We start from the raw sequence: 18,214 nt of genomic DNA, 5'->3' as shown, positions 1-18,214 counted from the left end.
AGCAGCGGTTGCATCCGTGCCAAACACTGAGGTAAAATCACCTCTCGCCTCCTATTCAAGAGTCTCCTGTTTATGCCTCCCAGATCCCATTACCCTGTTTGGCCACAGCGTTGCACTGGGAGCGCAAGTTCAGCTGATTCTCCACCACGACCCCAAAGTCCTGTTCTGAGTCCCTGCTTCCCAGGCTAATGTGTGTCCCCCCCACACCCTGTAGGTGTGGCTGACATTCATTGTTCCTAAATATTTAAACACGAAGGCCCAGATCCTCTGAGGCATGTAGATGTTTAACTCCCCTGGGTCTAGTCCCCGCTGTGGAAGCCTGCACCTGTTAGCAACACCTTGTAACAGCAATGGTGCTGTTTCCTTGAGCCCCTGTTATTTCTCACATGCTACCAACGGCCTCCTCCATGACATTCATCCCATTTCTCACACTTTTATGTTACTTCTCTTGAGACGTGATAGCAAAGAACTCCCTTCTGCTCCTCCACGTGAGCTCTGCTGCATTCGACAGTTGATCAGTTTCGCCTCCTACGCACTTAACACTGGACTTTTAACTAAGGGGAGATGGGGGTGATTAAGTGTCACTTTTATCCTTCCCGGGATGACTGGCAGCCTAGGGCCTCGTGAGCCGCTCTAGGTATTTTGTGTCTTACTGAAGCTTTGTCATCAACCAACCCAGGCTTGGTCCAGCTCAGTGAATGAGGTGTCTGGGCGTTCCCCGGGACTCTGCTAGCAGGGCAGTCGTCCCAGCACAGAAAACGCTGGAAAAGGCCAGCGAGCTCCTGAAGCAGCCCCAAGAGAGACAGCCCCGTCAGCTGGTCAGCTGTTCCAGCTAGCAGAAGCCATGACCGTCCTGACACAACTGTTGCCAGGGGCCAGGAGGGACTCCAGTCATTTTTTAATGAGCCCTCCTGCCTCATTTCTCTCTCTCTCTCTCACACACACACACACACGTTTCACCTTTGTACTTCTCAGCACTCCTGCTGCTGGTGGTGACGGCTCTCCAGGGAATTCATTGCAAGGTGTGCTCTTGCAAGAGTCACTCTGCACCGCCATCGCATCACGCTGGGGAGCAGCTCTCCTAGTCAGCCACACCCAAGAACCGTAGCCCAGGCAGGACCCCAGCAACGTCCTTGACGGCTGAGCAGGGCCTCTGACCGTCCTGCGGTGACTATGGATCTGTAACCACAGGAGAGAACTTTAGCCAGAACAGAGTGTTCGCTTCAGAGGGGTGGAGGATGGCAGAATGTAACAGCCCTTAACGTACCGGGGGACAGGTGAGTCACCAAACCATCAGCCCCTTGGAGCAGGCCCTGAACAGGACCGACATCCACTCAAGCAGCTGAGTTTGGGAACAGGACCTGCGTGGCTCTCTCGGCCTCCTGCCAGAACCAGCTTTCACCATTCTGCCCCAGAAGGAGAGATGTCCCTGGCTGGACACTGGTTGCATTTTCCAGCAACAGGTCAGACTCGCTTCCCTGTGCCTTCCCCCGCACCCCTCGCTGATCCCCAGGGCTTCCACGAGGCCTCGCAGGACAAGGGAGTCAGGTCTGATGTCCAAGCAGGGGCCGGTTCACCCCACATAATGATATCTAAAGGCCAGGTTTGTGAGGAGCAAACCGTGAAATAACTAGGGCTCTTAGCAGGTGGCCGACGCTGCTCAGGCCAGAAAGCAATCTGCCTCCAGGGCCTGCACTGCTCCCTGGGGATACGTTTTCAGCTTTGTGTCGTGCTCTGGAGTACAAGGGCAAACTCTGCTCTTTTGTACCAGGTCTTGCAGCTTCTGGGGTTAGTGCTAGACCTGTGTTTCTGCACACAGCCGGCGCGGCTCAGCCGTAAGAGCTTAGGACACGTTGCAGGGGACGGGTTGCTTTCCCCCCCACCATACAGCCATTACAACCAATTTTGGCAAAATCAGTGTGGAATATCCCTCCTTGGACCCACGCTGAGGTGCTCCATAGGCCATTCAGCTCATAAACCCCCTGCCAGCTGTGGCCTGAGTTTCCAGGGAACATTACCTGGCCGGGGAGACGGAGCTAGCTAGTGCCTCTCCTGCTATTCCCTTTTGGCTCCTTTCTAGCTTGACTTCACAGGAGCCTGGCCAGTAACCTCCCTTCAGATACAGCAAGAGCTTGGCCTTCCCTAGGTTGGTAGAATCCGGACGTCTAGCCTCCATGTTCTCCACCTCCGTCTGGCCTCCATGCTGACTGCAGAGAAGGGCAGTCCTGGTCCCTTCGGGCTTTGCGAAGCATCTTCGGCATCGCAGCCTCCGCCTGGCCCAACAGTGAATCGGCTTTTGGCCAGGAAATCTGTTGCGTGGCCCCCTGGGGCTTCAGCTGTTCATGTACCATTGGCATGTGGACAGTGGAGCTTCCCGTGCCCGAAAGCTGCCTAGGTGGGGCTTGAGTACGGCAGTCCAAAAATCACCCAGCTAGTGCTCTGGGTTTGGACCCACCCACTGGCAGGGCACCGCTAGCTGAAACCTAGTCTCCATCTACTCCAAGCCCCTCACAGAACCAACTTAGGTCAGATCAAAGTTCCCTTTACATGGGTTTTTTGCTCTCCTTGTTCAGCTGATTCTCCCTCCCTCCCCCGCATTTCCCTTTGCACAGGCTCTGCTGAGGCCCCCACCCTGTACCTCCTTTACACGTTATCTCTGGCTGACTGCCTCTGTGCAAGTGACTTCCAAACCTACAGGCTCACGCCTGCCCTCAGCCCATGCTTGCTGTTCTGTCCTCATCCTGAATGACCCCCAACTAAATTCTCAATATTCATCCACAATCCACCCCAGCCCTTTCTTCCGGCTCTGACTTCTTCCTGTCACCGCCCATGCTGGCTGGTGCCAAACCCTGTTCCTCCAGTGCACCATATTCCACATCTGCCCTCCATCCTATTGCTGGAATCCTTTGCCGTGCCGGCATCTTCTCTGCACCCAGGCTTGCTCCCGTCCTGCCTCTGCATGTTACCTTCCTCCATCCTGCCACTGACCACATCACATTCCCCAGCAAGGCCACGCTCAGCATCAGCCTTTCAAGATCTTCCTTCGCCCATATGGCTCAGGACTCGCATCACCCTCATGACCGTCCCTGCAAAGGCTCACACCTAACCACGGTTTCCTTCTCCCACTTTTGGCTTTGCACTTCCATACCTGAAACCCCTCAGGGCACCTCTGACATTCCTATTCCTCCCTACAATTCACTGCTGAAAACCAATCTCTGACTCTTCCTTTGTTATATAAAATCCAAGTCGTGGTCACTTGCAGTATAAAAAATGTGAGACACTTGTCCTGCCTCTCTGCAAGATGCTGGGACCCACACCTTCATCCAGCAGATAGGATCTAGAATTACTCCTGGAGCTAAATTCAGGCTTTGGCTTGGTCAGGTGGACTCACATGGGTGGAGCTCTGAGCCCTGTAGTTCTCAGCAGGGATTTGGGCTGTCTCTATCTTTGCCATACAGGCCATGCCTACCTAGGCTGCATGTGATTATGTTCCCCCAATGTATGAACTTGCAGATTTCCCAGTTGAATCTTAGTCTCCTTTTCTGCCCATCTTGCTCATCACAAGAGCCCATTTGTATTAATTTTGTCCTCTGTGGCATTCACAACTCCTGTAAAATGAGTGTCATGTACAAATGTTATTGACGCACTCTAGTCCCTCGCCTAGCTCATTAGGGGCCTGCTCCAAACCCCACTGAACTATTCCCCCACCCCCCAACCAGCTATTTAATTCCATGCCAGTCCACGTGACATAACGAGGGTGTTTGATACTCCCTGTGCGCGGGTGGTACTTGCACAGGTCCATGTATGTGCAAGTATCAGAGACAGAGAATTAAAGCCCCATCTACAATTCCATACATCTTATCTCAGAAGAGCATAAAATTTTGAATTTTAGCAAAATAATACTCATCACGAATAGATGAAAGTTTAATGAATTTTATATAATAAACATAAAAGATTGCATCTTAAAAAAGATCTGTAGCTATGTACAGCCGTATTGCACAAGTAAAGTGGCAATTACCCTGTCAAAAATTCATCAGTGCAAACCACAAGTAAGCCAGGGAAACTGCAATAAAAATGCTACATATGCTGGGTCCTATGAAACAAGTTAGTGATTAATCAGTACATGATCAGTGCTCTGTTTGTACCTGATAAGGAGCTTTGCTACAGTAATGAGTGGTCTTGAAACCAGGATGCAAAAGTTTACTCTAAAAATCAAAGTAGAAAGTAGTTCTATAAATAACTTGCAGGGGCTTCTTGTTTAAGAGGTAACAGCCATGTCCTGCACTATGTAAACTGAGGATAAGGTGTTTCATATCCCAAAATAGGGTTATTATTGAGTTACCAGGAAGCACTATCAAGTTATCGAACTGAAATCTACAGCATAATTTTTAATTCTGGCAACTGGCTGAAGCAATGAAGTGAGGCAGCCAGATTCAGTAGGAGCACAGGGAGGGTGAAATCTGAAGGCAGTGGAGAATGAGAAGGTGGGGGATTGGCACATTGTCTAGATCTTGAAAAAGTGATTAACTGAGACTACTGCACTTCAGTTTAATAATATGTTTGAATAAACTGCCCTTGGCCCCTTGGGATGATAATGTTTTGCTTAGACCGATAAAGTTATTTGTAACAAATTAATGCTTTGAGCTACAAGGAGATTCTGGATGTGGCTTTGGTATTTGGCTGAGTCTGCATCTCCATATCATATTTTACTTCAAATCTCTGCCTCTATATACAGTGCTGAATCATTGAGTCCAGAAAGTTAAAAGTGGCCGAAATGGGGGATTAAATTGTGGATACAATTTTCAAGAGAGACTTTAGGCACACAGAAACCCAAGTCCCCTGCACTTTGTGAGACTTTGACTTAGGTACTTCACAGCCTCTTTTGAAAATGGGACTTAGGAGCCTAAGTCACTTAGGCACTTTTGAACATTTTACTCAGTAACTAAACGTTATTGATTGCACTGAATTAGAAGACAGTGCTCTAAACTGATCAATCACTAATTCCATATATACCAGTAAAAATTCATTAAAAACTTTACAGGAACTTAAATAAGCAGAAAATAAATATACAACATTTCTACAAGTTACAGCATGATGGAACAGTAGAGTGCATTAATTACACAGAAAAAAGAATCTACAGTATTTACCAAGTTCAATTCTAAAAAAGACTTAGAAAAACAGTAATTTACTTTATATGCTGTACAAAACTTTACATGACATAGTAAGAAAAGAAACAAAACATTGCACACAGACATTTGGCTCAGATTATAAGAATAATATGATGCCCTAATCTAATAAATACTCAAATATTTACAATTATTGAAGGAGGAAAAAGCATAATACCGTATCATACAAGTTTTGTAGGAAAAATTTGAATCTGGTTTCTCCACAACCAAAGAAAATTCTTCATAAAGTAGTTTTGGCAGGGTAAAGTATGGATTATATGGAATTAAAAGAAATTCCTCCACTAACAATGTAGCAAAAGTATTATAACCGTTTTTAATGTTATGTTGAGATTTAAGAAACAAAAACTCAATAACCACCCACAAATCTAACCTGGGCAGAGAGGTTGCCAAGGCACAAAACCAGTTTTAAATTGTCAAAAACAATGGGATTAGTTTGTTATTTTTTTTAAAATACATACTGTAAAAACATCTGCAGGAAACTTCCTGATAAACAAGAGTGCAGAGAAGTCCAAGTCACATGGTGCCAATATCTTGTTCTTTAATGTTCATATAATTCACAGAATTGTTTTTTAAAATCATTTATTACGCTTATAGTAAGCTAGTCTGAAGCCATGGTGTGGTGGCAAACCTGCTGCACTACCATGCCAGAGGTAAATGTACAAAGAAAGCACCCAAGTCTCCAGGCACTGGGCCAGCAGAGCCTTATTAAGAGGTGGGATGGAGAGGGAGAAGATATGTTGTACTGATGCCAACTCTCCCAAGGGCACTATATTTAAAAGAACTGAAATAAAGTGCTCCACTTGTAGAAGCGTGTGTGTGCGTGCACGCCTGCGCCAATTGTAGAAGAGTGTGTGTGTGTGTGTGTGTGGTGCTGTAAACAGAAATGTCTTTGGTGTGTTCGGAAAGGTGCATAGCGCAATTCCAAATGTTAGAACTAGCTCTATTCTGTCATGACAACTAGTGGACAATGTGGCCTCAGGAGGGGGTTTCAAAACTCATACCTGAAACCACCTGATCAACTGTAAGGTCGTTCCAAGACGTGGCTAGGGTGCAATTCTGTTCAAAAGATGACTGCAACATCTAGTGTTGGAAAATCTGATTTTTGTCTAAGCTATTTAATGGCTGTGTGACTCTGACATGTGAGGAATGTTCAAAATGGAACAAAAGTCATTGTATCATAGGCCCCTCCAGTCTTATGCTCACTTCTAACATCCGGTAGCAGTGAGAACTCTTTACTGACCATACATTGATACCTGCTCAATTCGCTACATGTAGGATGTTCTGAATTCCCCTTTACGCTCTACTGCTTTGATATGATCCAAAACCATGCTGTTATGGAAGTGATTATCTGCCATCCGCACTACTGAATTACTGCTTGAAACTCCAGATACAATGCAAGTCACCAATATTGCTCTACAAAAAAAAAAACCAAAAACCACCCACTGCTTTGATAATTGAGGCCAACTCCTAGGACAAAGGTTTAGCCTATAGAGCCAACATGTCCTCCAGATTCACTGCTTGCGGGGGTGGATTAATGCAACTGGGGAACAGAGCCATGTTTAGAGGAACCCTTCCACCTGCCCCAGAGGCACCAGGGGTCAGTGCAGAGAGTACGTTATACAAATTTACTTGTCAAGACTAACAAAAAATACAATGGCACTCAGTATACACTGATCAACATATTGCAATGTTTTGGAAGAAAAGCTATCATATTTTTCTATGGTGCTGGTGAAACCAGAAATAAAATGCGGCATTTTGAAGTAGACTGTAGCAAACAGAAACAAACTGAATCATGCAAGCTCTCTGCATCACATACAAAAGGAAGCCAGATTCTGAAGACAATTCTGAAGCCAGCTTTGGGTAAATTCTGCATTAATACATTGCACCAGCTGAAGGACCTGTGCGCTCCCCAACGCAGTTTCCCATGGTGTGAAGGTGAACTATAAAACCAATATTAAAATTCAGGTTAAACCTAGATCGATGGTTACAGTGCCCATGGAGCAGGCTCAGGGAGGCAGTCAATATACACACTTAAAAATTAAAAATAAAGTTTTTCTTTCTGTGAAGTCCTCTTGGCACTTCTTGGGTCACTGAAGTTGTTACAGAAGGCATTCTGTTATGTTCTAAATACCAGAAGTTTACAAGTCATGCAATCCATGGTATTTGTGGTTTCACAGAACGATGCCTTCTGGAATAACTTCCGTGAACTAAGAAGCGGTAAAGGGAGTTCTGTAGAAGGAAGAGCTAATTAAAGAAAAGGTAAGTTAAAACTTTTTCTGTGCTGGATGCCTCCTGAAACCTAGTTAGCGAGTCACTCCAGTATAGGAACCTTGATTTAACTTAGTTCTGGTTTTGGTTAATCTTTAAACAAGTCACAATGTCTGATGTAGGAATACAATTTTAAGGGCACTCACTGTGTTATTTTAAAAGATTATATGGAAGTTTTGCTGGAACTTTCAAAATGGCCTAATTTTTGCTTCCCATGGATATTTAATTTATTCACTTGTGGGATTTTTTTGAACCACCACAATCAATTCAAATATTGTACTCTTCCCCTCAAGACGGATGTAACTCAGTCAGCAGTCCACGTGTTCAACTGTGCATCTCTCAGAATAGATCTTAAGTACAAAACCAGCTCTAGCAAAAATCCAACACATTAAAAAACCAGCAATACCAATTGGGTTTATCAACAGTCACAGTAAAATATTAAGTGAAGTTTAAAATAGTTTCTGAAGTTATGCAACCCTCCAACTTTAGGCAAAATTGCAGTGTTTCAGGAACTCTTTTACCACACAAATATTTTATTGTTCTATTATCCCCAACCTTCAACATTCTATGTTATATAATACACAAATGTATCCAGACTCATTAGATATAAAGAACTTCTAGAAAGGCAACTTGGTATGGTTTTTGAAGCATAATGCTTTCACAGTTAAGCTGCAAATTTCAGGTCAACTTTGAGATTCCTGCTGGTAGGGTGGAAGAGGTGGAAGTTTCAGGGGGAGCACGCCAGTTGCACTTAGCTGCAGTTTAAAATCAGTCAGCAGGAAGTATGCTGTTTGTGTGACACACATACAGTTGAATTTAGGGTGGTAGTAGAGATTTGCAAGGTAACTGGAGTTCTGATGCAAATCCTTCTACCATTCTTCAACTAGCTTCAATTCATAAGTTTGCCCCTTTTTCCATGAAAGGGTCTAGGAATGGAGGGAAAGCATGAATCTGACCCCTCCTTGCTGCGGGGGGGGGGGGGGGGAATAACATCTGTACACAGTTATTTTATAACAAACTAAGGCAGCTCCGCAAGTTAGCTGGCTCAGTTAACTTCATTGCAGAATATATCAGAGATTAGTCTACAGGTTTCCAGAAAATGGAGTATGAAAAATCAATCATGTTTGATCATTTTCTTTCCAAATCAGTTTTTTAAAAGTTCAAGAAAAACCAGCGTAAACACCACTCTCACATAAAGTCCTGCTTCACAAAGCTTTTATATATCTGTTTCCAAAATCCATCGTGACGTGTTCACAGTGAATTCCCATTTAAAAACCCTCTGTCTTCTGATAGACAAAATGAGACAGTCTATGTGCATATTTTTCACAAACACGGAGTCCTACTGCTCCTCCCAATGTCTCGGCTGTCCTTTAGGAAGAGGAGGATTTGTTAATTGCATATACAAGGTATGGAAAGGATACTCTTGCTGTTGTTTTTCTGGATTCTGGTGATAACTGGAAAATCTCAATGTCTGTACATATCCATTACTGCAGTCTCCAAATGAGGCGGATGATATAACGTAACAGGCGCAAAATAATTTGGTGGTTTACTGCTGGATTATCCAAGAAACCCTGCAACAGAAAAGACGTTTATTTTTTCATTTCCAGTTAGAAATTGTTAGTTCGAGTTATTTTAAATTTGTATTTTTGCTTTGTTTTATAAAATAAAATATATTTGAGCATAAATAACGCAATTTTTTATTTGAAGTCTCCTTTCCAGAAGTACCTATGACCAGCTTACACACTAACCGATTGTGATAGATTTTCCAAACGGTGTTTCGCGGAACACTGGTGTGCCGCACGATGTGAATAGGTGGTCTGTGAAAAGATCGTAATTAAGAAAAGGGTCTTTACATTTTTTTTAATTTTAAATTTGGCATATTTGAAGCATGGTTTACAACTCTTTTTGAATGACTAATTTAACATAAAACTCTTATTCCGGTTATTGATAGATCTCGTATTGAATACCATGGCGCGGGATTTCCATAGTACATTGCAACAAAACCCAAACATAGGAATAGACTTGATGCTGTGCCTGACATGAAGATTCAACTTTCCAGCATTATTCCTAATATTAAGCGAATTTGTGATAGAAAAATGCAGACACACCAATCCCATTACATCCAAATGGGAATTTCTGTTTATAAAAATAGATTTTCCTAGTAAAAATCTAATCTGTTAGGTGTTTATATATACACAGTTGTTTTTTTTTAAGTAGAACACTTTTTAATTTTGACTCTTGCACTTGATTTTTGTACTACTTTATAGGCACTTTCCAGTTAGAAATTGTTAGTTCGAGTTATTTTAAATTTGTATTTTTGCTTTGTTTTATAAAATAAAATATATTTGAGCATAAATAACGCAATTTTTTATTTGAAAACCAAACGACTACAAAATAATATATTGTAAGTGTTCCGTAACAGGCTAAAAAGTGTTCCGTGGCCAAAAACGTTTGGGAAACACTGTGAAAGAACATTTTGAAATTAACAGAATGATGCTAGATAATACCAACAGCAAAGAGAATAGAATTTTTTTTTTTTTTTTTTTAAAGGGGGACAAGCTAGGTCATTGTTTCCTTTGGTAATTCAATAAATTCTTCTCAAACCATTGTAGGGATTTCAAAAGCGAGTTAGTCATGGTTTAATGGAGAACTCAAAGAGGATATTGAAGAGTTAACAAGATAATTGGGTATTTTTGTTTTAAAACTATGGTCAGATATAACTTCCATTTTGCTAAGTGGGATACAGTGGAACATTAACTTTGCACCTGCAGTACCGATACCAGATGAAAGGGACTCCTCCTCACTATTTCAGAAACACAGTAAGAATGCATACATTCATTTAGAACAGTGGTCCCCAAAGGCGGGGGGGGAGGGCACAGAGGAACATTTGGGAGGGTGGGGTGCAGCAGGGCCTGGGGCAGCCCCCGAAGGGAGAGCCACACAGCCCTGCTCCAACCGTGGCTCTTGGCCCCCAACCTCGCTCACGGCCCTGACAGATTTCATTAAGGGTAAGGGGAACACAACATAAAAAGTTTGTGGACCACTGATTTTAGAACCATAGCAACGATCATTATATTTAAACTTGGTACATGTTTAATACACTGAGTTGATTCTAAGATTGGCTATATATAAAACAATAGCATGTAATTTATGCAATTTGGTACAGATGAAAACAAAACAATTGGGAAAAACCAACAAGGTATTCTCAGAGTATAATTGTGCCAAATTGTTGACTCTGAAAAATGTTTCAGATTCCGAACAGGTAAAATCTGGTAGCTGTAATTTATTTAAGAAAACCAGTGATTTGGTGTAATTCATGCTAAGAAGCTAAATAAAGCTAAGGGCAATCTGTGCCAGAACTAATGAACCTCCAATTGTTCTCAAATGACTCCACCTGTGTAAACACTGTTTGGTCTATATAACATGTGTAGAGACATCTGAAAACAACTTTACTCTTCAGCTGAAAGGGGAAAATATAAAATGGGGGGGAAGGGGGAGATGATAAAAAACTGCATGTTTGTTATACAGTAGAACCTGAGAGTTACAAACAGGAATGGAGGTTGTTTGTAACTCTGAAATGTTTGTAATTCTGAACAAAACATTATGGTTGTTCTTTCAAAAGTTTGCATTGACTTAATACAGCTTTGAAACTTAACTATGCAGAAGAAAAATGTTGCTTTTCACCATCTTAATTTAAACGAAACAAGCACAGAAACAGTTTTCTTGTCAAATCTTTAAAAAAAACAAAGAACACTTTCCCTTTATGTTTTAGTAGTTTACGTTTAACACAGTACTGTGCTGATTTTTTTGTGTCTCTGCTGCTGCGCCTGATTGCGTACTTCTGGTTCCAAATGAGATGCGTGGTTGACTGGCCAGTTTGTAATTCTGAGGTTCTACTGTGTTATGTTTTGACTACATCGAACTATTGGCAAGTTTTACATGCGGCAAATCAGGAAAGTAAGCAGCTGATGGGACAGGAATGAAATAGCTGGCATGGAACACGAATACAAACACACACACAGCCCGATTTGTTTTTCCCTTCTATTACATATGACCACAATTTGGAAGACATTGTTCCAGGGTGACTAAACATATATAAAAATAAAACACAAACCAAGTCTCTCAATAAAATCAGATTAATTGCTTCATTGTTAGGAACTGAAAACTGTGCTAGTGATTTCCTTAATAATAATATCTGCACATGAAGCCAAAAATGCTGTGAAATGACACAGGCACTGCCTTTTAAAATGAACACTTCCCCCTCTCTCTGCCTGACAGGCAGGGTAAGTAACTGTTTGGCTGGAAGCCTCCGGCCAGTTACAATCAGCACTGGTTTGAGACAGGTTAAGGGTAATTATTCACACAAGGCAGTCAGCATCTCCCCAGACAGAGAAGAAACTCCACAGCAGCTGGTGCAGTTTTCTCCAAGCTGCTCCCCTGGCTCTTGAGAAGTTGCTTGACATAATGGAATTGCGATAAGGCCAGGGCATTTCCTCTCTGTATCACCGTAACAAGATGGGAGGAAATCAGTTTTCTGTATGCAATGCCTGCAGAGACACTTAACCACAGCATGCATTTTTTATCTTTTACACACAGAATTGATTTTGCTCCAGTTTCAATATTGACTTGTCATAAGTTTACTGAAATAAACTTACGGTTTTATTTTCAATTGGGGCAATAAATACAAGTGAGTTCTTTTAACATATGCTCAAAAGAAAGAGTAAGTTTCCTAGAGTACAGCCTAGTGAATTGATCCCTATGGAACAGGAAGTTGAATATCTGGACCGTTAACTAGAACTGGCAAATGCCAAACAGGGCTTGTGTTTGTCCGTTATTAACAGAGAATATGTTTGAAGTTTATCTGTAAAGGAAAAACTTAGATCTGTGTTCTTCTTCCTCCTCCTTATGATTTATAAAGAAGTCTGTTGGTGAAACCTGCTTAATTCAGAGAGGAAATTAGTTTTGTTCAAACTGTCCAGTTTTGTTCTTTGAGTGAAACAGATATCAAAACTTAACCAAAAGTTGAATCTAACTTGCTAGCTCCCCCCCACCCCCCAATACCATGTTTCTTAAAGTAAGGGCTGAAGAAGCTTTCAATCTACATTTCTGCGTCCTCAAGACATGAGCAAGACAAAAATCCAATTTTTGAAGTATTTCAAAGGCAAAACAAAATGTTTTTTAAAATAAGTCTGTAATGTGTAAAGATGTCATGAAATAAAATTTTAAAAAGGCACAAACCTATTTTATTTCCTTCTCTTCAGGCCACCCGTAAGGACAAGATTACATAAAGCCACAGAGATCATTTATACTGCAACAATGGAGTCTCAGCTATGGGAGAGACCTTAGGCCTCTCTGTAGACAGGCCGAGGTGATGCATTCAGGGTCATTTGGTTAGTGGTGGCAGAAAACTTTTAGATGTAGGGATCATTCAACACTCCCTGCCAGAGGAATTAATGGTTTTAAAAGCCAGAATGTGGGAAGACTTAAAAAGGAAAATAAAAGCATCAGGAAATGAGGAAGCAGGCACACGGGAGGAAATAGGACCGGGGTGTCTGACAGACAACTTGCTCTTTACTAGAGGTTTTTGTCACCAGGGATAACTGTTCCGTTGGCCTCTTCTGCCAACCCCAATGTTAGAAAATAAGTTCCAACACCAACAGCAGAAACAAGAGAGAGACCCTGGAATACAAGTAAATTGTAGTGGACTGCAGAATAATTAAAGTGTATCAAGTAATAAGGCTGAGTAAGATGAAAATATTGTGAATAAAGAAAGTTATAATTCAGTCAAGGGAAACGTGTGTAAGCAAAGAAGAAACACCTGCTAGCTATGACCACATCCCACAGAGAGGAGAAACAGGTGACCCTCTTCTCTTTAACCAGTTTACTTTAGACAGATGTCAACTAGAAGCCACTACCAGCAAACCAGTGATCTGTTTTAGGAGAGAACTCACTCCAATGGCTCTCTCAGTTGGCTAATATTGCTATAGGGTAAGGTTTCTAACATTAAACCCAAATAGGAATGGCCAAAATGCAGACATTTTACCAAAAACCTTTATCAGGGTGCGGGAGATCACCTAATGCAGTTTTAACTTGAAATGACATTGGGGGAGGGAGTTCCACAGACTTAAAAGTTAGTTGGATGCAAAGGAAGGGGTGGTGGTGGTGGTTTCTACATCTTAATCCCAAAGAAGGTGGCAGGGGCTGGAGAAGGAAGGGAACCATAGGGGATTGGCATGTTCAAGAGAATAAGAATGATGGAGAAGAGACTGGTAGCAGAGGGACTGTGATGGATGGGGTGAGGAGGTCAGAGGCAGTAACCCAGCAGTAAAAGGGTTTAATCCCACTTACATGCGTATACACTATCAGCATAACTAACCAGAATATTATTAATCCTTAGAAAATGCAGTTTTCCAAGGATTCACGTCCCCACCTTAATCTAACTGACATGAAAGAATTACCCAGGCAAGAGTCTGAAATTTCATTCCACTTATGCCAAAATACCCAAATGAAAACAATGCACAGGAGTTCAATCCAGGGAAGCGGGTGTGTAGGAAACAAACACAGCCCTTGACAGCCAGCTGCTCCTTCAAAACCCTGTTGTGAACGCCCGTTGTTACACTTAGCTATGCAGTCTGCGCAGTTTCCATCCCACATCCACCATTGGTAACTGTTTTCACAGAGACTGCTATGCTCTGGCACTCTCTCAGATGGGCTACAAGCAATGCATGACCTTACAGACCACATGAGCAGCAATACCTAGGCACAGAAACAATGGCTGCTCTAAGAGGATTCCTAACGAGGGAAGTGACCTGTCGTTTTTTTAAAGTTATTATGCCAATGCCTTTCATTCCTTGTTCTTTGCTTTAACATGCAGTCATTTGCAGCTTGTCAAATCACAATATATTGCTCTCCTAGGCTAAGCAAAGTAACATGCTGGCAAACAGGACATCACGCTGACGCTGACATCACTGCAGGATTCCCAACCTCTGTTCATGAGCTCATTCAACAGAATGTTTAGGGTGGCAGATAGCCAACTACTGGGGGGAGGGGCTGGGGGAGAAAAGTTAAGGATATAGAAAGAAAAACATCAGGAAAATGGAGTGTCAGAAATTTAAGCACAGGCCTGTAGCCAAGAGGAGGCATTGGGAAGGGTTTCCTTCCTACTGGGTCGAGTCATATTAACAGCAATGATCAGGTCATACTGAAGTGACCCTGCTGGCTCATCACTGGATACTTCCTCCCATCCCAGATGAGATGGTGGAAATGGAACTAACCAGCAGAGGCCACTGTGTTATCCAGTCCAACATCAGCTAGTGCAGAGCTCCAAAATCCCTAGAGACCAGGAAAAAGGAGGTACAATCCTGATCTCAGAAGCAATCAGACTTGGGTGGGAAGCCCCAACTTGTGCAAGAGCAGGAACAGCAGGCTGGAAGCAGTGACAAGGCCAGACAGCCTGAGAGCTGGGAATGAAAAGCTGAGACACACACACAAGGAAGCAGCAGGTTGCAAGTGGAGGCATGGGAGTGGACAGCGTGGCTGGGCCCCAAGGAGATATGGGCAGGAGGACAGAATGCTGGCTGGCTGGGGAATGGTATTTAGTCCTGAGGGCCCCATTACCTTTTATACCCTTCTGTTGGACTACCCTTAGGGCTTGAGTCTGTTGGGTTGATCTTTTACAGAATCTGTTGACATCACTGTCCTAAACTATTAGCCTATTTCTAAGGTTAAAATAATCAGGCTAAATACACTAAGAAAGGGCAGGGGGAGGGGGCATAAGACTACTTTAAAGAAGTCCAGTCCAGGACATCGTTCAGGGATTGGTAATAAATGCACAGACTTGGCATAGCTATGCTCTATTCTGATCCTATTCTACACTGGATGCTCGCATCTGCTTTGTACTGTCACTGACTTTCCACCTGGTACCCTGAGCTCATGTGACTCAGCTTGTGGGAACCCTTGTGTCTTTATATCGTGAGCAGTACAGGACCTAACAAAGATGATAGGAGTCATAACTATTTCTTTTGAAGCAACTAGGGTTTAATACTATCCTCTTTCCATGGAATTCTGAATTGCTTCGATCACAAGCCATGACAGAGAAGAGTGTGCAACACACACAAGTGTATTCGCCAGATCTCAGCTGTAGTAATGTGAATTTTAGTGTAGACTGCTGGTCTCCTTGCATACGCTGCCTAAGACAGAACAACTGCATCATTCACAAAAACAAGAGCAGGGCAACAGCAGTGAAGAGACAGACAATTTACTTCAGGAGAGGAGTTATTTGTTCTAAAACGGTCATGTAGAGCCAAAACAATCTTAATAGCCAGACACAACCACCTAAAAAAGTGAAGACTTATTCTGAACAGAAACGTAAGCTTCAATACCTTTCTCTCTGTGTCCTGTACTCTTGTAAAATGATAAGATACACTTTATATTTAGTGCAGGAAATTCATGTCTGTACATGCTCTGGAGAATAGCAGAAATTATGCCCTTGACACAAAGATGAGATGTTTTTCTCGTGGCTCTATCTAGTCGTATGACATAATGAATAGTCATTACATTTACATAGTTTCCAACCTAGAGTGCAAGAGGAGATTTCCCCCTCTTGCCCCGCTGACACTGAAATACTATAGTCGGGCTCTCTAGTCCATCTACTTATCCCCGTGCCACAAGATTAGCACCTTTAGAACTCTGGTGGCCAAATGCAGCCAGACAAGATTGCCCATTGCAACGGACTGAAAAGCAGGATTTGCAGGCCTGCAGCCTGCCTGCCTGCCAGGTCTATTGTCCTCCACTTTGTGATGGATGTCCAGCAGATTACACGGTCAGAAGAAATCCTGCACAGAGCCTCTAGCTGAGCAACTTAACGCAGTTCAGCAGCAGATAAGGCAGGCAGAAAAACTGGGGTTTAAGACAAAAGAAGAGACGTGCAGATTTATAATACAGGTATGAGTACATGGGAGACGACAAACAAGCCAGAAAGAGCACCTCCTGTCAGCCAGAGCATTTCACAGGCAGGGATTTACTACAGGATTCCACTGACTAAGGTCCAGTCTACACTAGATACTTTTGCCTATAGAACAGTGTCAGTTAGGATGGGGACTTTTTTTGGTGCATAACATTTCTGTGCTGACAAAGCCCTGGTGTAGACGCAGTTATCATAAAAGTGCTTTCATTAGCAAAGCTTATTTTGCCCACCAACCCATTATAAACTATACCAGCAAAAAGTATTGTTTTGCCTGTATCAGCTGCATCTACACTAGCAGGGTTTGCCAGTACCGGTAGAGCTGGTCTCGGCAGCCAGCATCCCAATTCCAATCACTCAAATAAGGGAGGTTATCTTCAAGCACCAACACTGTGGAGATGTACAGCTCTTTACCCATTCATTGTCCAAGTGTTTGGTCACTACTGATTTAAGGAACCTCTAAAAGTAGGGCCAAAATTTAGGTTTGATATTTTAAGTTTAAAAGAAATAAGAAAATTCTTCTCCAAGCCTGGAGATGAGAAGGCAGCAGCATTGTGCTTGCAAAGCAGAAAGTGAAACTGACCAGAGTAGTTTCACCCTTCAAGCCGACTGAAGTGCAAACAAGGAACAGCTCTAGAATTCTTTCACTTTTAATACTATAAGGCATTACCTGTAGTTACAGGTAGGAATGGTTTTAAAATACAAATTTTCAACTTGGGACGCGGGGTCCAGGGCGGTCTGAGAGGTCAGGGGCAGGAAGGGGAGTGGAGGGGGTTGTCCCAGGCCCTGCACTCTCCTAGGGGCAGCCCTCAGTACAACTCCCAGTTGACTTATACCAGTGGCTCTCAACCTTTCCAGATTATTGTCTCTCTTTCAGGAACCTGATTTATGTTCCCTACCCCCAAGGTACAACTCACTTAAGAACTATTTGCTTATAAAATCAGACATAAAAATACAAGTGTCACTGCACACTATTATTGAAAAATTGCTGACTTTCTCAAATAAGTCAATTGGAATATAAATATCATACTTACATTTCAGTGTACAGTCTATCGAGCAGTATAAACAAAGCATCGTCTGTATGAAATTTTAGTTTGTACCGACTTAGCTAATGTTTTTTATGTTGCGTGTTGTAAACTAGGCAAATCTCTAGATGAATTGATTTCCCCCTGGAAGCCGTATGACTAACCTCAGGGGTATGCGTACCCCTGACTGAGAACCACATGCATTCTCTCTCTCTCTCTCTCTCTCCTGGAATCAGTACTCTCAAGAAAAAAATACCACACAAGGCCCCTTCGTATTTTTAGCCCCTTGGGGTAGGGACCAGCTTTTTGTTCTGTGTTTGTACAGCGCTGAACACAGTGTGGCCCCAGCACTACAAACTGTTATTTTAATTTCCGGCAGGATAACAGGTGCCTCTTTAGCAGGGTACCTGGCAGCAATCACAAACACACACATTACCTCCTTTCAGTGAAACTAACAGAACCTCACCAACAGCCCCCCACAAAACCCAGGACAGAACTCCCTACCCCCGCTCCCCACCTCAGTCCATGCAGGCCCCAGTACACAGAGAAGCTTCCCATAGCACACTGAGGCTATGTCTACACTTGCAGAATGTTTGCGCTGTCAGTTTCACCGGTAAAATACAAGTGATGGTTTGGGTACTCACTCACTTCCACAGGCATCAGATTGTGATCACATCTGCAGCACTTCCATTGCTGAGCACTGCAGGCAGCTATCCCACAGTGCCGCTCTCTCCATTTGGAGGATAGGTCTTGAGGGAAGCGGGAGGGGAGCG

At 43.0% G+C, this 18,214-nt stretch overlaps 1 protein-coding gene across 5 annotated transcripts in view; it reads right to left on the bottom strand.

The window, feature by feature from the left end:
• Positions 1-3,917: 3,917 nt before the first annotated feature.
• Positions 3,918-18,214, bottom strand: part of BCL2L11 (BCL2 like 11) — a 55,246-nt gene continuing 40,949 nt past the window's right edge. For all 5 annotated transcript variants that reach the window (XM_034763948.1, XM_034763947.1, XM_034763949.1 and 2 more), the window contains one exon: positions 3,918-9,025. In XM_034763948.1, the coding sequence (XP_034619839.1) occupies positions 8,939-9,025 (87 nt within the window). In that variant the 3' untranslated portion in view covers positions 3,918-8,938. The remainder of the gene's footprint in view (positions 9,026-18,214) is intronic.

The sequence above is a fragment of the Trachemys scripta genome, chromosome 3 (assembly GCF_013100865.1).
Source record: "Trachemys scripta elegans isolate TJP31775 chromosome 3, CAS_Tse_1.0, whole genome shotgun sequence".
Lineage (NCBI taxonomy): Eukaryota > Metazoa > Chordata > Testudines > Emydidae > Trachemys > Trachemys scripta.
Note: the sequence above shows the minus strand (reverse complement) of the source record. Positions and strands in the feature narration are given on the sequence as shown.